The 21,484-nt window shown below is 44.8% G+C and overlaps 1 protein-coding gene across 3 annotated transcripts in view; it reads left to right on the top strand.

Annotated features, from left to right (window-relative positions):
* Positions 1-9,256: 9,256 nt before the first annotated feature.
* LOC119654263 (chondroitin sulfate proteoglycan 4) overlaps positions 9,257-21,484 on the top strand; it is a 102,177-nt gene continuing 89,949 nt past the window's right edge. Inside the window, exons 1-2 of one of the 3 annotated variants that reach the window (XM_038059528.1) lie at positions 9,257-9,423; positions 10,435-10,538. In XM_038059528.1, the coding sequence (XP_037915456.1) occupies positions 10,475-10,538 (64 nt within the window). In that variant the 5' untranslated portion in view covers positions 9,257-9,423; positions 10,435-10,474. Of the gene's footprint in view, positions 10,539-21,484 lie in introns of all 3 variants that reach the window. The other 2 variants (XM_038059527.1, XM_038059529.1) reach the window with 2 other exon arrangements.

The following is a 21,484-nucleotide window of genomic DNA, read 5'->3' as shown; positions in this document are numbered from 1 at the left end:
GCTCCATTGATAACATCAGTAGCTGGGAAACGTTTATGCAGTTGCCCACTAGCGCGGTTACCTCGTATCCGGGGAATCCCCCAGTGCGCGAGCAACCCTTGCCTGGTTAGTTATTCGCCGCAACAACCGGTACGAAATATCGACCAGCCGCGGCTGGAGCTTGCAAATCGAACTCCATATTTGCCAGTTACACTTCACAGTCGATTTGACATTGAGTGTATTCCGCGCTCGTAGCGAGAAGTCAGTGGTCGGAATTCAAGTTGGAAATTGGAACTTGGCAAAGGTGGAAACAAGTAGAACATTTCGTTGCTAATTATCGCCGAGAGTGTTGCACAGACGTACAAGTCCGCTGCTCCAAGTGGGGTGCATAGACGTCTGTTGCTAATTTCAACTGTTAACATCAGGTGCTTTGGAGGAACGTACTAAAGTGGATGGAGCGCCAACGTCTGCGGCAGCGATTTTATACACAAGGTTTTCTCATTTCGGCGGCTACGGCTAGTTGCGCGCAGCTTCGTATTACCTGCAACTAATAGTCATCGTGGCTACATTGCTGACGAGTCCGTCATCGACACCCTGGTCCGAACCAAACCTTTGTATGTCGAATCGTTTCGAAGTTCGTGATACGAGACACACCGTTGCGGTCGGCGGTTCATCACAACATTTTTCTCACAGAATGTGGCCATGCGGAGTATCAAATGAAAGGGCTCCGTTAGTACTTTTCGAAACTGGTCTCATATTTAATCTCGGGTGAAAAGTAGGGGAGTGAGGGCTCAAAATATAACCCTCAAAAAGTGTAACAGGTCTCATTCTCAGAACCTGTCCAACCGAAAATCTGAAAAAAATCACAGTGGTTTATCTAAACGAAAACTAAGCCTCAAAATACATCCCGCTCCGAAATTTCCACAAATAAAGTTAATAATAGAAGTAGAAGTACTAGAAGTAATAGGCAATATTTATTTGTTTAGCATGAGCATAATATCTATGTCTGTAATATGTACATACGTCTTCTAGTTTGAAAAAATATGAAGGAATCCTTTGGGTTTTTAGCCATATACGAATTGAAAAATGTGCGTAGAAAGCTTGGAATGGAATGGAAGAAATGCTTCTACCACAAATTAATCGACGATAAAACATCGGCCAATTGGTAAATTTATAAGAATGTCAACCGGGAAGCAAAGAAAGCGGTCGCTGTCACCCGAGCGGACCATTACAAAAGTCGTTACGATAAACTGGACACTCGGGATGACGAAAAAGATCTGTATCGAACACTTCTATTTCGGTAATGACAAGAACGGTACTTTGCTTACCAACCGTCAAGCCGCGCCGGATAGATGACGAGAATACTTCGAGCAGAATTCAGCTGAAGAATTTGCTCATCCTCCACTTCCATAATCATTGTTGACATTTGGAGCAGTTTCATCTGTCAGCGCATGGGGGTGCTCAGAGGTGGCGGCGAGGAAGATGGGGCGGCAACCCTATCGGCCAAACCAAAACCAAGTGGCCGAGGAGAACCTCCATAGTGGTGGCACCGGGAGACGCTGTAATCACTTTGGTTTGCCGGCCGTGATTCAGTAGTCGAATGCTCCAAAGGCCTAATCAGGGCAATCAGACCCGAGTCTGCACAGGGACTCATCTGAAGTGGCAAATTGGTCACGAAACCTTACCAGGGGTATACTGGTACCATGGAAACCGGGAAAGCCCCTGGACTCACATACTTCGGATGAACTCCTGTTGTATGTGAGGACAGCCCGGTTATTTGCGGTTGGCCCCCCTAGTGGGAGTTTCATGGTGGTTGTGGTTGTGCTCAAGCGAGAAGAGACCTCCGGGCCTCGGCGTGGTGTTGCCTTTCAACACGGATGCCGTACTTCTTAGTTCGGTAGAGATTTAGGTAATTCTTGCATCCACCATTATGAATGCTAGGCCATGCACTTGGTATAGACTGATACCGTTGCTGCTTGTTTCAGCGGGGCTCTGATTGTGGTCACAAAATCAATCCGTGCCTGAAGAGGACCGTAGGATTAAGTCTCCACGACAGGTACCTACGTTAAACACCATGGGCTTAACTGTCAGCGTAACTGAAATCAAGGAGGCAATAAAACGAATGAAATCGGGGAAAGCAACAGAACCTGACGACATCGCATCTGAGCTCTGTAAAGCGAAGAACTGAAACCCAACACTGTTTTTTTATCGGGTTATTCAGGAAGGTAGAACACCATCTGACTGGCAAGAAAGTACTACAGTTCCAATATGAAAAAGGAAAGGTAGTCCAGCAAAACGTTCAAACTGTCGTCCGATCCGGTTACTATTCCATACCATGAAGATTTTTGAACGCATTCTTGACAACCGTATTCGCGAGATCGTTGAAATAACTGTGAAGCAGGCTGGATTTCTGAGTAATGGCCGACTATAAAAGGCGGTAATGGAGACAAAGATGTTGCGTTGGACTAGTTTTAATTTTCAGAATCATTTTTATTTTTAAGAAATAGGTAACAATAATACATAGATTGGAAAAACGAACAATAAAAAACAATCTTTTAAAATAACAAAAATAACTTAAATCTTATGGCCACTGTGGGCTCTCAAAGTTTTCGAATAAAGATTTACAGGCAGAGAAGAGAAACATTAAGAAATAAAAATTTAATTTTACAGTTGTCGGGAAATGGTCAAAAACTCGACAGAATTCACTTGGCCTTAGTGGCAAATAAAGAAATATAAAAGTAATAATAGTAATAAATGTTTTATCGATTCAAAAAATACTTTTAACTTAAATTATTGTTCTTAAAACTATCATAATTATATATTTTATATTACATATTTTTTCTTTTTTTACAAAAACATCCATAGGGAGAAAAGGTAATAATAACAGTTGTAATATTTACAAAGAAACAAAGAATAATAACGTATGTATGTATAAGTTACAACTGGAGGCAAAATCAGCACCCGTTCAATATGTACATATTTACAAAACCCCACCAAGAAAGCGTTGGACTAGTAGTGTCACATGGTCACATCCGAAATGAGGATATCCGCGATCGTTATGGGGTTGCACCTATCGTGCAAAAATTGCAAGAGAGACGTCTTCGATGGTATGTTCACCCAATTCGCGCTAATGAGAATTCACTCGCCAAGATTGATCTGAACATCAAAGTCGATGGTAAACGACCAAAAGGCGGGGCGAAACAACGGTGGCTTGATACGCTGGATGGGGATTTAAAAGTCTCGAGATTGCAGATCAGGGATTTGATAGAGCCAAATGGCGAAACCGATCACAACGAGATCAGGCATTTGATAGAGCCAAATGGCAAAACCGATCACAACGAGTCGACCCCGCTTGTGAACGGGACAAAGGCTGAAGAAAAAGAAGAAGGTAAACAAAAACAGCTAATAAAAGTACGGTCGTTGCAAGAGTCGGCGGGAGGTTTTTTTGAAGAGGAATGTTGCCTTCCGGCCTCCACTCGGGTCGTTTTCTGGTTTGCTGCATCGACCGACTAAAGGAGCAGCTCATACGCCGGCAATCAGTAAGTGAGGAAGCAAAGCTAAACCACTTGCTCAACGAGATGACGATGAGCGAACGTACCCCTCAGCCAGCTGCTTCGAGAAATGAAACCGCTGGGTGGGGAAAAGGTCGGCTCTGAAGCTTTTCAAAACGCTCTGGTTGCAGTGCACACCATCTTGGCCTGCACGGACTCGCGGTCGCTGGAGGTGTTGTGTGCCACGCCCGACAAAATCCATGAGGTGTATGCACGCCCCGTGGTCGCGGAAGGGTCTAGAGACGTTCCGTGGACCATAACCGACAAAGTATGTTGCTTTCCAACTGGCCCGCCATTAGGTGCATGGCGGACTTAGGAATCCCTCGATTCTGTAAATTTTACAAGGCGGTTTTGTCTTCAGTATAATTCATACACATGTCGTGTTTTTGAATTAATATGAAGGGGCAAATGCCACCTTGTAACCACTTCGGTCACGTTGCTCCCAGGGCAGAGGTGAGGCAGCGTCTGATGAGTTGCCTCTGCCCTGAACGAAGCCGCAAGTCGTACCCACAGTTAGATACCAGACAGCTACCACACTCCCCCTTGCCCCTCAAAGGGGGGAAATCAGTGCGAGTACACACGATTTCAAATTGTTTTGCCCTTGATCATGAGCGAGATGTAACGAAAATCCGATCAGCTGTGTTTGACATACCGCCCGGACTTGCCAATGTATTGGTGAGATTGGCAAGTTTTTGCTTATGTATAAGTGAATACGTGAAACAATTTTTTGCTATATGGGTGAGCACGCCGTAGTACCAGAATAGCAAAAGCTCACCGATCTCTCTCTTACCAATACGATTTGACGAAGATTATGCCTTTTCCTTGTTTAGCGTCTCTAATGTGTACAGATAAGTTTCTGCAAGCACATTCGCCAGTGGGGTCATTTTTGTAAGGGTACTGCCTATAGTAGATCTACTGTGGTCGTACCGTTCACCGTGTTCACGGACCACAAGCCCCTTACATTCGCGCTTAAACATAACCCCAACAAATTGTCTCCTCGCCAATTTCAACAATTGAGCTTCATCAGCCAGTTTACTTCCAACATCCAACACGTGCCTAGAAAAGACAACGTCGTTGCAGAGACTTTGTCATTAATCTCGAAGGTTACAGACCCCCACCCCCGCGGTCGATTATACGGTAATCGCCGAGGCGTAAAAAGACGCCGCAGAGCTTCAAAGCCTGAGGATAAACTCCAAATACAATTGCAAGTAGTTTCTTATATTCGGCTTATCAGTTGCCGATCCATCTGCCTCTAGTTTCATTTTGCCACCAGAGCTGCCACTTGTCTAGAGTGCGTTGCCGTTCTTCGCGAGCAACCACCTCCTTTGCGCTTGTATATGGCCTGACGCTCCTTAGCAAGAAGGGAAACGGAGATCACTCCCGCGATCACCATCGCGGCCGGTTCAGAGACGGTATGGTACGCCACCCGCAAAGCTCCCCGTCTCTGTACTTGCGCGAGGCGTTTACGATATACCTCCTTGTTAAGAGCGCCAGCCCATACCTCTGAGCCGTAGAGCAGGACAGACTGCGTTGAACTCATCAGGAGACGTCGCCCGCTAGACATAGGACCCCCAATGCTTGCCATTAGCCTACTTAACGCCGAAACTCCAGCTGCAGCCTTGTTCGCTGCTGCCTTGATTTGCTCAGAAAAGCTCATCTTTGAGTCAAGAGTCAACCCGAGGTACTTTACCGCTGATTTTGACTCGATTCTCGACTCGCCGAACGATATGGGACGCAGGGTCGGAATTCTCTTTTCAGTCAGGATGACTACTTCGGTTTTTCCAGTGCAAGGTTGAAACAATGAGTACTCATCCATCCGCTTACCCGTCGCATCAATATGCCGAGTCTACTTTGCGCCTGTTCGACAGTGCGTCTAGCAACAAGCGCTGCGACATCACCTACATAGCCGACCAGGCGCGACTCTTCTGGCATGTCGAGTTTAAGTAGACTGTCATTGGTAACGTTTCAGAGGTCCGGCTCTAGGATGGATCCCTGTGCTACCTCCGACGTGACCTCCACCTACCTTTGACCCTCTAGTGTTTCATAGAACAGGGAGCGCTTCCCCAGATAGTCCCCCAATGTCCGTAAAAGATAGTTCGGCACGTTGAAAGTATTGTCTAGTGTGCCTAGAATGTTTTCCACCTTACGGAATTGAAGGCGTCGAGTTCGACGGCTTTGTGCCTCTGCTCGTCGAACGGCGTCCACGACTTGCATGACAGCATCAATTGTCGATCTCCCTGCTCTAAAACCAAACTGCCAGGGAGATAAATCTCCGGTAGCACGTATCGCTTCAGCGAGTCTACTTCTGATGAGCTTTTCGAGCATTTTTCCAGCAGTGTGAAGCATACATAGTGGGCGGTATGAAGACGGCAATTCGGGGTCGCCTTTCCCTTTATGGAACAGCGCAAGCCTCGCAACCTTCCAACGAGCAGGGAAAATGCCCTCTTTCAGGCAAGCGTTGAATGCGCCGAGCAGAAGGTCGGTCGGTGTTGGAATACTAGTTTGTATACCTCTGCTGGAATACCATCAGGCCCCGGCGCCTTCTTGTTTTTCATAGAGAGGGCTGCCTGCTCCAACTCTTTTATAGAGAAAAGTGGACAGTTCTCTACGCTCTCCGCGCCGACGTTGTCATCCCATACGGGGTGCGCAGGTAAGAGTGCCCTTACAATACGATCTATCTGCTCGGCCTTAAGTGCACAGGGTTTCCGCAGAGCCCCGATTTTTCGGGTTACCAGTTTGTAACCGAGTCTCCACGGATCCCCATTCACCTTGTCGTCGAGATCTTGCCAGTAGCGAGCTTTGCTCTTGTTTATTGCGCTGCGGAGTCTCTTTTTGGCTGATTTATATTCCATCATTATGGTGCATGCCTCCTCCCGGTCACCTAGACGTTGTGCTAAGCGGCGGAGCCTGTGACACTCCTATCGGAGCTCTGTGATTTCCACTGTCTACCAATACATGGACGGTTTGCTGCGTCTCGATGCCGTCCTGGGCAGACCGTCGTTATCAGGTTCATAACTGAATTTACGACAGTGTCAGCTGCGCCACTGCCCCTAGAAGTACCCTCCAGCGTGGCCCCACCTGTTCCCAGAGTTTCGACAAACTTCCCGGTGTTCACTTTCGCGACGTTCCATGCACAGAAAGATCGCCGGGGTGGCGCACACCGAGGGTTTGTGTCCACCACTTCGAAAGCAATGTATTGGTGGTCACGTACCGAGATGTCTTCCAGAGTTCGCCACCCGTCCACCAGCGACACCAGTGATTCCGACGCGAAGGTTACGTCTGGAATGCTTCCCTCGCAGCCCGGGCGGCGGAACGTTGGGGTGGATCCGGTGTTTAGAACTTCCAGTCCTGTTCTCGCCGCCATTTTCAGAATTCGTTTCCCTCTGGAATCTGCGTGAGGCATGCCCCATTCAAGTGCCATAGCATTGAACCGAATCATGTTGACCGTGTCCTAGCTCATTCCAGTTCTGCTCTGAAAACTGGACACCGCCCCGATCCCGCAGTGTGCACAACGCTCTCATCAGTCGCGCACGGTCCCTGCATAGGGCCCAGCTTTCCTTTTCATTGCAAGTGTTCGCTTTATGGCCGGCCTGACCGCATTTACGACATGTTGCCCTTCTGTCAGGTCCGCGACCCATAATCCAAACATTTGTAACATTTGGTTGGGGCGGCCCGGATTCGTATCCTACACACTACCTCTTATTTTTCCGCTGTTTAGAAGCTTCCGCGCGGATTGCTCGGCAACTTCCGCCACAGGGAGTTTTTGGCCTCGGAAGTTCGCGGAGGTGATACCAATCCGGACATTGGTTACCTCCGGGCATTCGCGTTTGATGGCCTCTTCTACCTCGTTCTTTTCCGTGAGACAGTCAAGGTCTTGGATTTCCAAAGAACACGTGGGTTCCAGGCTGGAAACCAAAGCTTTTTCTCCCAGAAGCCCCTTGACTGCTTCACAGAATGTGACTTTATCTATAGTCTCCGGGCCTAGTTCGACTAAGACTCCACCACCCTTCGTTTTACGAATGGAAAACACTTCTGCTCCGTTATCTTCGGGTTTAATCTTGTAACGGATTTCGCTGAGGACTTCCGCAAAAGTCTTGCCTTCCGTCGGCTTAATAAGCAAAGCTGGCGGTCTAGTCCTTCTTCGTCTCCCCACCTTTTCTTTTGGTGCTCCGTGTTTCGTCTCCGCCATAGATTTAGGCAGAGGTTTTTCTGATGGCGCGAAGTGTTGTTGTCTTTTGCTCCTCTTTGCCTTCTTCTTGGGGAGTACCTGAGTGAAGTCTCCTTCAGATGTCCCTTCCTCTTTTCGTTTTTTACCAAGTTCGCTCTGCAATGGGCTGTCAGCGATCCGTTTGGTACTCGTGGTGTTCTCGTCGTGAAGCGGGGTTGTTTCTGCTTCCTGAGGATTTTGTCTTACTTTCCATGTTCGCCTATAGTATGAAATCCTGTCCAGGAGCTCTTCCAGTTCCATTAGCCCATTTTTCACCCCCTTACCGACGTTTTTCTGGAGGAACGTCGAAGATCGCATGTGCTTCACAACTGCCGTGCATTTCTTAATAAGTCTTTCCTCTTCAGCTTGCGCCAGAGTAATCGACAGTCTTCCCACTCGGCTTAGATTCGAAACCATTTTATTAGTTTCGGCAGTTTCCACTGTGCCTCTTTCCCCAATTATAGCACTGTGCGGTATGGTCTGGGTTCCTATCTGTATTGCAGGTGCCGCATCACTTTGCGAGTCTTTCTCTCCGTCTGCGCGTCCCGATGTCTCATCGGGTATTTCAGCCCTTGTTGCGTCCTTCGTTGGGCGCCTGGGCGAACGGCGCATTTTCGTGCTGCGAATAAACGCAGCCAGCTCACTCTCCATTTCCACTATCTCCTCGTTTCGTTTGTTTTTATTCTCCATTTGAGTTGTTTACCAGCGCATCGTGTGCAAGGGAGCGGGCCGCAATAGTGAGGAACGGATATACCCTCGGAAACACAGCCCCTACTCCGACGAGAGGCCTGACCTATGCTTAGCTGATCCCGGAATTCACGGACGGATCAGCGCTCGCTTGGAGCAACGCGGTCTACTAACACCGGTTCAATGCACACTACCCGACGAGGGTCCCGAAGGGGCTGGCTCCTGATACACGCCACAACTACCACCTTGGCAGAGCCAGGCTCACATCACCCCATCGACGTCGACAGGGAGTTGTCGACGGCTCCGGGGACTCCCAGTGTGTCCCGGCGTGTATCGGTCATTAGCAGTTCGCTCTTCACCGAGAAACTTTCTCGAGGCTACTACCTAGGACGCAAGTATTATGCCAGCTAGGGGGTCAGAACTACTTGCTCGGCCACCTCGGGGACGCCATTTGCCGTATCGTAAACGACCCGTGAAGGATCGTTGACGATCCCTGAGAGCAAACTTCAGAACTTGCACTGATTACTGTGGTACCTGTATGTTATCTTCTTAATTTTAAACCAGCAGGCTACAGACGTTACATTTAGCAAAAAAATGAGGGGGAGATATCTAATATGTACTAACCGTTGGGAGTATGTATGGATTCAAAATTGTACGAACTAGGAACGAATTTTCAAAATACTCATTCCCATGAATTCAAGTGGGAAACCCATTCAACATTCCATCACCCCATGCTCGCGGACGCACGAAGGTTAGTCCCTGCTTCACATCGCTCCTTAGAACTTCCCACTAATTTAATGCTCGCATCCTCGACAGTCGTCAAGTGCCCGGCAGCCCGTCTGCAACAAGTTACGGAACCCTCCCGGGAAATGGGAAATACAAGTTTTTCTTTTCTGGCTAAAAGAGTGGTAACTTTTGCCAAATCGTGAAATTTATAAATACTTTTATACGCGTACGTGGAATAGATTCATCCGGCGATTCGCGGCTAGCGTGGAACGGGTGAGTCAACTCGACTTCTAGCCCAAAGTGGTGTTTTGAGATCAATCGCTTTTCTGAGTCAGTTGGCTTGGCAAGAGCACAGAAAGCAACCAGCTAAGGTCGCGGGTGCGGTACCGTCCGTTAACAGCCGCGCAAACAGTTGCAAGAAAAGATACTTGGACGTTCCTAGGAGTTAATCGCGCGTAAACTTTAACGACTTTTCGGAAGCGATCGCAGTGAGTTGGGTATGTGAGTAACATTGTCATGTTTCGGCTCCAGTAGATGCGCGGTAGAAATTAACGAGATTTTAAGAGATCGCATCGGTCGCGGCAGCACTCGGAAGACTTTGCCCTTTCCGTGAGTGTCCCGACTTATTTTTAGCACCCGCTTCAGTGGAACCCCTGCCTTTGACGATTCGTTGCGCATCGAGTTTAGGAAGACATGGGAGCGTAAGATGAGTTCCAGCAGTTGCGTTATAAATAAATATGAAGCACGGCAATACGGAGGCAACAAATATTAAAGAAAAACAGCCGCTGATGTGTAGGGATATCGTCACATATAATCCGAGCCTGTATGGTAGCAACAGTTTCATGCGATCATGACACCCTTGTGTCCCGCGAGTCATAAATAATCTCCTCCGCACTCACCCCACACATGCGATCCTGAACATGGTGCGCTTCTCCTTCAATGCGACACGGAAATGAAATCGTTGCGCTTTGCCCGGCTGCTCTCCGATTTCCGCCTTTCGCGCCTACGGTTGTGTTTATTAGTGAATGTTTGGTGAAAAGTGGCTGAGAAGAGATACATTCTGCTCCCCCTCAGCTCCTCGAAAGTTGTGTCTAACAACGAATGTGTACGCCCAAAATATACGCGCGGAAACGTGTTCCCTCCATTGTGTCCATCATCCGTGAAACATGATTTAACGATCTCTAATTTATTGCCTTAAATGATGGTTTTTAATTGATAATTACAAAGAATCCAATGGAGTTGCTTCCATCTGTGTACTCCATGTGCAATTGAATTTAATTACAGATTCGCCCTTGCATCTTCATCTCCCTCAACGCATTGCACTATGGAATTGAAAATGATCTTATGGATATTTGCTGCACTTTCGGTGCCTGCGAATACGGTAAAAGGTAAGCAAAATACTTTTTTTCCTCGCACCGCTACTTGTTTATAGTATTATTATATCTCTTGATATTATTTTCTGATGTAAATATTATTGGAGTTTATGCTTATTAAAGACAAACTTCCATTGCCAGAATCCAAAGTAGGTAAAAAGTTAATTTTGAGGGATCGACTGAATTGAGTGCTTAATTTGTTAATTTGGAGCTCCTGAAAATTCAGAGAGTGACGCCCGGCAGAGTGATCTGAAACATTTTCCAATATTTTATTCACTGGAACGAAAAGCCGCTGTACAATAATATTAGATTATGTTACGGTTCATAGCTTAAAGTAAATAAAATAATCCTAAAATAATAATGCCACATTTAACTTATTTAAAATCCCTTATGTGTATTCCTTGTGAGGATCATTTTAAAAATATGATCAAAATTTGGATTAAATAGAATAAAACTTGGAATAGTGCTATGTCCTTTTTTCAAAAATCATGTTCTGAGAAAAATACGTTAAGGGATATTTTTCAATCTCAGAGCGTAATTAGTAGTGTTTTTTTAAAAATTGTGATTTCCTCGAAATGAAATAACATATCGATTTGCAGTTTTTCGGGTTTTACGTGACACACTTATTGTTATCGGTTTACTGTCTGTTACATGCACTTTTCTCCAAAATGGTTCCAACGATTCAAACAAAATTTCGTAGACATGGGAACTATGAAATCCCACGAATACAATGAATGGCTTAAATTTCTTTTCTCCCTATCCATGCAAAGCAAATTTTTCTTCACCTAATGTAAATCCCCAAGCAAATCTTAGTTTTGACGTACATTGCAAAATCGGTGAGTGAACCCAAAAACCTGAAAAACATCAAGGGGATAAGTTGAAATTTATGTCCAAAAAGAACTAGGTTTCTCCCCTTATTCTGTACATTTCTTATTTTCTTTAGCATACAATTGTTTCAGGGAACATGTGGCTTCTTCATCAGTGCTAATACCTAATTAATTGATCTGTCTTAAACTACGCCTATTTATCCAGTCATTTTTAAGTCTATTCTTCTTCTTTTTCTTCAACCTTTGTCCCGTTCACAAGCGGGGTCGGCTCGTCGTGATCGGCTTCGCCATTTGGCTCTATCGAATGCCTGATCTGGGTGCAATCTCGAGGCTTTCAAATCGACTTTCCCTTAACAGAATAGAGTATCAAGCCACCGTTGCTTAGGTCTGCCTTTTGGTCGTTTACCATCGACGTCGATGTTCAGACCAATCTTGGCAAGTGAATTCTCGTTTGCACGAATTGCGTGACCATACCATCGAAGACGCCTCTTTCGCAACTTTTCCACGATCGGTGCAACCCCATAACGATTGCGGATATCCTCATTTCGGATGTGATCTAAACGTGTGACGCCACTAGTCCAACGTAGCATCTTCGTCTCCAATACCACAAGACGCCGTTCATTGTCTTTTATAGTCGGCCAACACTCAGAACCATAGAGAGCGACTGAACGGACAACATTGCGGTAAATTTTAGATTTGAGACGTTCATTGATACGTCGATCATAAAGAACACCAGTTGTGGAACGCAACTTCATCCAGGTTGCGTTAATGCGTGAAGCAATTTCATAACGCAGTTCTCCATTGGCTGATAGCATTGACCCGAGGTATTTAAATCGCTCAGTTCTAGGCAGATCACTGCCGCTGACAGTGATTGTGCCTGTTTCATGGGGATCGGTCGTCAAAAATTCAGTTTTGTTTAAATTCAATCTGAGACCGTGTTGCATAAGGCGATCATTCCATTTTTGGACAAGTTGCTCGAGATCATTTTTGCTATTAGATGCTAGGAAAACATCATCTGCATAAAGCAGTGTGTAGGGCGCTGGACGTTGGATACCCCGTGTGACGGTGTCCATAACAAGAACAAAGAGGAGTGGTGAGAGGGCGCTTCCTTGATGAAGACCAACAGAGACACGAAGCGGTTTTGATACACCCGCCATACTTCGAACTTTACTTTTCGGATGGTGGTAGAGCAATTGAACCCAGCGCACGAGTTCTTCTGACACGAAGTGTTGTCGTAAAGCACACCAGATGAGTTCGTGTGGTACACGGTCAAACGCTTTCTCTAGATCCAGAAAGGCAATGTAAAGAGGGCGATGCTTCTCACGGTGTTTCTCCAAGAGTAACCGCTCAACGTGTATTGCGTCAATATGTTAGTTCCGCAGTTCTTGACAAATCCGGCTTGATTCACGGTTATTTCAACGACTTCGCGAATACGGTTGTCAAGAATGCGTTCAAAAACCTTCATGATATGGGAACGTAACCGGATCGGACGGTAATTTGAACATTCTGCTGGACTATCTTTTTTTTCCATATTGGAACAGTGGTACTTTCTTGCCAGTCAGATGGTGCTCTTCTTTTAAGTGTATTAATTACTATATAATTGTTTTCCATTTTGCCCATCCTTTCGGTTTTTCCTCTATTATTTATTACCTGCTGCTTTCTTGTTTGCATACCTTTTTTACGAAGCTCGTTGCGCAGTTGATGTGTATTCTTTCCGCTGCATCCAAAAGGTGTGTTTTTCTTACCTCCTTTATAATATCCACATTATCCATCGTTACAGTAGGTCTCTGCTCCACCATCTGCCTTGCTATCATTGTATTCATGTTTCTCATCGTGAACGTACAAAATAAGAAATACATTTTCAAAACATAACATTGAAGTAGAAAGTACAAGCGTAAATAAACAACTGAGGTTCTACCAAAAGCAAATTAAAACAAGTGGGAATACCGGAAGCTCGCGCTTCGGGTATAAAGGTTTTGTGTTCATGTTATTCGAGAAATTTCTATGCACATTTTTCGATTCGTATATAGCTACAAATTAAACATATTCTTACATATTTATAGCATCAAATATCAAAGCTTCACCCTCTATAACCTTGTTAATAATACTTGGATTTTCTTCAAGCTTCACCAAATTATGCCTTATGTTATCCCTTATATCACTTCGATCTTATAGGGTGAACTTAAGGGAGGTTGCCGGGTAAATTTCTAAAATATGGAAATATACTATTACTAACTTGATGTGTGCAGATATCGAAACCGGATATAGGTCTAAATTTCCTAGAGATGCAACACTGTGATTTTTTTTTTTTTTTTCAAATTTTTTGGTTGCATAAGGTGTGAGAACGAGACCTGCTTCAGTTTTTGAGGCATGCTACGCTACGTTTCACCCAATATCAGTGTTAGAGCACTTCATTCAAGGCCGTAACGGTACACTACAGAACACTGTAGGAGGCAATGTGGTCAGCATTACGCTCGCCCGAGATTATTACCCTGATTTGACTCAGGTACTCATTCACAGCTGAGTCGACTGGTATCCGACATCAAATCACGATACAAATCCCACTGCCGCCAGCGAGATTTGAGCCGCGACCTTCCGTGCGACAGCCTTGTGCTACTTTACTTTGATATTGATATTTAATTTACATTGGAATTTCGAACTTTTTTTACTCAATTTCTCCAAAAATATAGTAATATACTTTTATAACTTAATTTGAGCAGATATCGATGTAGAGAGTTTTTTTGGCCTAAACACCCTATAGAGGCAGCTTCGTGATTTTTTCAAATTTTTCGGTTGGGTAGCTTCTGAGAATGGGCCCGTTGAACAAATGATCACTTTCGACCCCTCGCCCTCTTCACCTTTCCAACAAATGTGAAACTTAAGACCAGCTTCGGAAAGTACTAATCGAGACCTTTCATCTGATACCCCACATGACTATATTTGGTGAAAAAAACTTACACCTCCCTTTTGGATGTATTGGGACCCCCCTTAAATTCGACGTAAAAGGATGTAACTCACTATATGCTTGAACGTTCACAGTTCCCACCTTTCCACAAAATGTTGTTAATGGTGTTAATCGCTATAAACGTCTCCGAGAAAAATACGTTTGACGGACTGGCGGACAGACAGACAGACATTAAACCGATTTTAATAAGGTTTTCTTTTACACGTGCGTTGTTCATCGTTTATATCCGTGTGGTCATTAGCGAACTCTCTACACAATTTGCGGACATGTTGAATGCTTATATACGTTTCCCATACATTCCACTTAACTGGCGATATATATCTATGGGTAATAGCTTTTTTGCGTGCAAAAATCGGATGACCGCACGAATTTTGCACCTGACGGTGACGGCGATGATAGACACCAATGCGGATGGCTGTGAGGCCGGTGCTGGCCGTCGCAGGCTGGCGATTATCGTTGGGATCGATGGTGATGGGGATCGGGGGAACCACCGATAAAGGCGCTGTTGTCAGAATTCGTCTAAACTCACGCGCGGCAGCTACAGCGGGAACCTCGTAGTAACAAACATTTTTTTTACAAAACTTTGGTATTTGTAAAAGCAGCCCCCGCTGTTATTTTATTTTCACTTATGTATTTTACGCAACTCATCGCCCTGACCACTTATACGTATACAGTGGAATCCGTTTTTTGCGATTTCCTTATGACCACCAACCGCTTTTAGCAAATGTAGATTAACCTCATAGGTTTATGGAGTTGAGCGATCAATTGCTTTCTAGTAAAGATGTACAACCGGACCGAGAGGCGATCAAATTTAGGATGGGTTGAAGGCAACACCCAAACATTCGCATCATAGCGATGATGTGTTTCAATGTAAAGTGTTTAGACCATGGGAAATTTATTGCTACATCCCCGATTGCTGGAAACACTACAAGCAGTGATGCGGCGGTTTTCGACTACACAGAGGCAGAGACATATAATGTTAAATCGAAAAACGGTGCTAATCTGGAGTAGAGAGCACTAGGCCAGAATTTTATCGGATAGGGCTCTTTGTTATATGCCAGGATTACAGCTTTTTCATCCATAATCAGGCATTTAGATGGATCGTTTTCAGCGCTTTATGTAAATTTTGTGGGACTAGTTCCGTTGCTGAAACTATGACTAGGACTACTACTTCCATCTTTTGTAGTCTATAAGTCTGCTTCATATCGTCCGCCAAAGGGCCGTAGTTCCGGATTTTTTCTTGCTGTTTTTCTACAGTATTTCGGTCCAACGGTACGGCTACATCGATTATGAAGCACACTGATTCTCCCTTGAAAAACAGAGTTAGATCGGCTCTATTGTGATTAATCCTGTAGTTGGCGGCAATAGTGTGATTCCATAATAGTTTGACTCGATCATTCTCCAAGATTCTCTGCGGAGTATACTATAGTAAGGATGGTACGTTGCCACTAAATTATACTTCAACGCAAGGTTTTGATGGAGAAACTTGCAGACGGAGTTATGACGGCTGGTATATTCGATGCTGCTCAGCATCCTGCTTGCAGATGTTATGTACTGGATGGTCTCCTCTTCACAATGGCATAAACTACAAGTGGAGTTTGTGATTGAGGAGTCTTGAAGAATGTATCGTTTATAATTTTTTGTTGAGACTAAAGCATCCTGAATTGAAGTGGGGACTCGGCCTTATAGAATAGTGCACCATTAGTCAATCATTTGTTGGAGGCCTCGATGTCAAGCCTGGCAACAACATATTCTTTATATGACCTCCGCGAATGGGTTTCTCTTTCCATGTTTCGTTTTTCTGATGGACTGAAGTAATATTCGACAAGGGATCCCATTCTGCTTCTCAAGTTCAAATTGTTTATTATCTGCCGTGACAATAGCCTAATGTATTTGGCTAGAAAATTTTTCTCATAGAGAAACTAAAGAAGAGAATGCACTTGATTATAGTGCAACTCCCTGATGACGTGGGTCTTCATTTTTCGGCAGCTCTATTATTCATGTTCTCATTTGGAAGAACTACCCTTACACGCCTGTGACAGATTCTAAATCAATATTACTCCACTGTATTAACCCGAAGTTGTATAGGAGTACGGGAATGGCAAAGGTGTTGGTTGCTATGATTTTATCTTTCCCGAGCAGCTCTTCTTTCAGGAAAAGATTCTGCAGCAATTTAGATTTAATCATTTCTACAGCAAGTGTTGTTGCTTGTAATATGCCGAGATATTGGTTGACATCGTCCAAATCGATACTTTCAAGGTGTGTGGTGTGTTTTCTCCAAACAATTATTTTCAGACATTTTCCCAAACCCAATTGCATATCGATATCCCTGCTGAACTGGATGGTGATGTCCAGCAAGAAGCGCAGTTGGTTTTCGTCTTTGGCATACAATTTGATGTCGTCAATGTACATTATTTGACTCAATGTACATTTCGACGATATGCCATGTTTAACTTGAAGCCGGTAGTTATTTTTATGCAGGAGATGGGGTAACGGATTAAAAGCCAAACAAAATCACAGTGGGTTTATATAATCGCCTTGGAAGATGCCACGCCTGATTGGTATCTCTTCTGATGTTTGTGAGGACACCGATAACTTCATGCTCAAATTCTTCAACAATATTCTCAGAAGAAGAACGGCGTTCGGGTTGATTACGGAGTCAAACGCTGGTTTATAATCAATGTAGGCTGTTGAGATATTTTGTTTCTGATGGACAGCCTGCTTTACACTACTATATCGATTAGAAGCTGTTCTTTTCAGCATCTCGAGGATTTCTGCGATTGGCACGATGAGGTGGTAGTTTCCCATAATGTCCGCAAGACATCTGTGCACCCTTTGGATTTCCAAGATGTGCCTGCCTGACGGGACCAATTTCCTTTCTCTCTTTTGTTGAGTCGAAACATCCAGAGCCGTAAAATCCTCCTTCGCATAAATGTATTACTCGTTCCATGGTGTAGATTGTTGAGACGAATAACTATAACTAAGTTGCAGTAATCTCGCTATCCAAACGATTAGCCAGAAATTCTGTCAATGGTAATAATGATGTTATATTATATATATATAATAATCTTTGGCGCAAAATCCAATTGGATCAGGGCCTTGAAGTGTGTTAGACCACTTCATTCAAGACCTTAACGGTACACTGCAGGAGGCAATGTGGTCAGCATTGCGCTCGCCCGAGATTATTATCCTGATTTTACTCAGGTACTCATTTACAGCTGAGTCGACTGGTATCCGACGTCAAATCACGATTCAAATTCCACTGCCACCAGTGAGATTTGAACCGCGACCTTCCGTATGATAGCCTTGTGCTCTAACCACTCGGCTATCCGCACTATATATATTATATTATATTGTCGAAGTAAATTTTAGATTTAGATTTTTAGCCTACCGTCTAGAAAAATAGCAAATTCTGCGGAATGCGGTTAATAATGATATTTTCTGGTGCAGCAATCCATAGTGGATCAGGGCCTTGATGTCTGTTAGGGCACTTCATTTAAAACCATAACGGTACATTAGAGTACACTATAGGAGACAATGTGCTCAACATTGCACTCGCCTGAGATTATTACCTTGATTTGATTCAGGTACTCATTCGCAGCAGAGTCGACAGGTATCCGACATCCAGTAACGGCAACAAATCTCTCTGCCATCAGTGAGACTTGAACCGCGACTTTCCGCTACGACATGCTAGCACTCTAACTACTTAAGCCATCCGGAATCGGTCGACATCCCCATTTACTAAGTTTCTCCTGACTGTTTGGTTCATGGAGAGTTTTACAGGTGGAGTATTTCAGTTGCTCCTTTGATTATTCCGGCAAAGTAACAACTCCACACCGAGCTTAAGTGAAACTTCTGGAAAAATTGTCGGCTAGTTGGTTTTCACTATAGTTGTTTTTCACTATAAGCCGGTACTGATTAACGACGTTCGGGTGCAGAGCATGACTTAGTTCCGCGAAATGGGTTATAAATGCATTAAAGAATCAGTGTCTATACCCCGTCGGGTTTGGTTCTAAACCCATAAAACTGTAATACGCGTGGACGATTAATTCGTTCAGCTGGTTCGTCCTAACTATACGACGTTTAGGTGTTCCGTCCTTGGTGGTTAATGGCATAACCACTAAAACATCCAAGGGCGGAAAGCCGCTCTGATGCCGCTGAACGACTCTCAACTGTATTGGGTATCGTCCTTGTCTGTTATTATCTTCAATTTGTTCCCACAAGTAATGTGAAAGCAGTCAATCTTGCAACAGGACCCTAATATTGCAAGGCCCACGGTTACCTCGAAAGGCAGGGAAAGCATTTGGAGAGGAATCACTGAAATACAGCGTAACGTCATTGGAATTCATCCGATAGATGCGTCCTTCATCCCGGTTAACGATTTTTTTAAGCAGGTTTTCTCCCTCAAAAAGGAAGGATTGGTAAGAAAAATATTGTACTTGTTCGTGGCTACTTATTTACATGATTAACTTGCGATATTCGCAGCTGACCTGTTGGATTATGTCATTATTCGCAACCCATGACATGCACATGGACACATGCAGCTCTATGTTTGCAACTTATAATAGTTTAACCTCATATAACCATACACATTTGTGCGCATCCCAATTCGCCATTTCGGCTTGTAGCCAACAGGGTTTGCTTACAAATTACAAACAACGGAGCTCATATCCCATTTCGGATCATATATAAGCGTATCGTGAGGGGTTATTTGCAATGCACACACACATATATATATATATATTTTATGGGTGGAGATGGAAATCTTAAAATGACGCTGTGCCAGGTTGCAGCAGTGTGGGAATCTTGCCCACTAAAACCATCCCCACTTCTCGGCTCATATCCCTGTGGGACGACCGTGAAGTATTACTTCGCGAGAAGGGTTCTGGTTTACACCAGCACAACAACGCTTCCGTCGCGCTTTTCGGATTCGATCCGGTTCTTGCTACTTTTCCTATATCGCAGTTACTGTTGTGTTAATCGCACTCCAATTTGCTGTGGATCTTAACATCTCCTCCACGAAGCTGCGATAACTGCGTTGAGGGCGGCGTTTCACCTCCCTCTTTCAATCGCGAATCTCGGACAATGGAACAAACTATGCTCCGGGTCCTCGGATATAGCGGCGCATTGAGGACAGTCTGGGGTCTCATCCAATCTGAAAGGATGCAAGTACTTCCTGTATCCACCGTGTCCCGTAAGGAACTGTGTTGGGTGGTAATTCAATTCTCCGCATTTTCACTAGACCCATTTTTCATGGGATCAGTGAATGGCTCCATCTTTTTTTCGAAATTATCCCACTGTTCCTGCCATCTCCTGTACATCTCTTTCCTAGTGGCTTTTCGGAAACCCGCAGTCACTCCGGCCGGATTTTCGCTGGGGGGATCGCATGGGATCAGTGAATGGCTCCATCTTTTTTTCGAAATTATCCCACTGTTCCTGCCATCTCCTGTACATCTCTTTCCTAGTGGCTTTTCGGAAACCCGCAGTCACTCCGGCCGGATTTGGCCTCCTTCTCCGCTAGAGACAATGTGCCTCATTTGCTGCCTTAGCAAATATCGTCCTATATTTCATTACTCCTGCGATAAACAGCCGGGGACTAGATTTCGGCCCCCCAATATTAGGCATCATCCTCGCTAGAGATGGGCTAACCTTTTCTGCCTTTTCGCACGCATGGTTTTTGAAGCTGGTTTCTAATGGTAAATTTTGAAACGACGAACGATTACTAACCCAGATTTTGCCAGTATTGTTTTTCCTGCCATTGGTAATAACTACCGCCTCCGACTTATATTCCCCAAAGTCCAGCTTCACTGTTTGGAGTCATGCTTTGATGGCATGAATTGTTTCACTTCCATACAGTTCCACGTCCTGGGGGTGTTTCGCCACTGCTGCCACCGCCAGGTCGTCGGCAAAACCAATCAATGTTGCCTCCTTTGGTATGCGCAGGCGAGCACTGTCATACATTATGTCCCTCAACAGGGGCCTCAATACGGGGCTTTGCGAAGCGCCAGCTCTCGCAACATATTCCTTCGGCCCGTCATCTATTTCGTACCAAAGAAGTATCTCCGAGAGTTAGTCCTCAGTTATCCGAGCTAAGTAACCAGGAGCACCCAGTTTCGGCAGGGTACCCTTAGTCCAACTCCAGTTGGCCGAGTTAAAGGCATTCCAGCGGTTACCAGTGGCCAAATCAATACTGCCGGTCTGACAGACTAGCTCGACGAACAACAAGCTTGTTGTACATCACCCTCTCCAAGATCTTTCTCAAAGTGTCTAAAAAACAGATAGGTTGATATGAAGAGGGTCCTCTAGGTGGTTTTCGGGACTTCACAAACAGAGCCAACCTCTGCATTTTCCACTGGGTGGTAATCCATCCACTACACTCACCAGCCAACTTCAGGGCTTTGTTCAGAATCCCGTCCAATCCCAGAGCATTATTGTCCCCAATTCGTCCACAGATCTCTAGTAATTCCACCTCTCGCCACCCCGGGGATTGAGAAAACGTCCTGAGTCCCACTTTCTTCCTGTTGTGGGAAAAGGATTATGATGATATCAATTTTGACGCTTTTCATTACAATCTTATAAGCAGCGCCCACCGGTTCGTCTTTGTCAGAAGACACAAATCCTTGTAGCAATTCTGCTAAATTTCCCGTATAGCCTTCTTAAGGCTACTTCGAGCATCACGGTACTCCTTCTCTGACTGCCGATGTTCTGGCTTCCCTCTTGTCCTTTGGCAAAGCCTCCTTGCTCGCAGACACGATGGTCTTAACAGCGAGATTTCTTGGTTCCGCCGATAGTTTGGTTTCCTACTGTTGTGAAACTTCCGTCGCGACATTGAAAATTCGCATGTCACAGTTACTCGTTGGCCTAGTCAAGAAAACCATATTATTCATTTGACTTCCTAGGCATTAAAAATTCTCACTCTGTTCACGTGAACTCTTCGCAACTTCCCATTCACTAGAATGGATATATTTTCAGGAGAATGGACGTTGCTTAATAGATTTTCGCGTATCCCTCAGTAGGACACTATCACCAATGTGTACCTGAATAGAAATCATATTCCTATCGTACCCCCTCTTAGATACCCCCTTAGCGTTCATCAAATTTTCTTTCACATGCTTGAAAGCAACTTGCAGTTTCCTACGAAGCTGCTTATGGTACAGTTGGTCATTGTA

This window comes from Hermetia illucens, chromosome 4, assembly GCF_905115235.1.
Source record: "Hermetia illucens chromosome 4, iHerIll2.2.curated.20191125, whole genome shotgun sequence".
NCBI classification, from domain to species: Eukaryota; Metazoa; Arthropoda; class Insecta; order Diptera; family Stratiomyidae; genus Hermetia; species Hermetia illucens.
The sequence above is the reverse complement of the archived record's forward strand: the minus strand, read 5'-3'. Positions and strand labels throughout refer to the sequence as shown.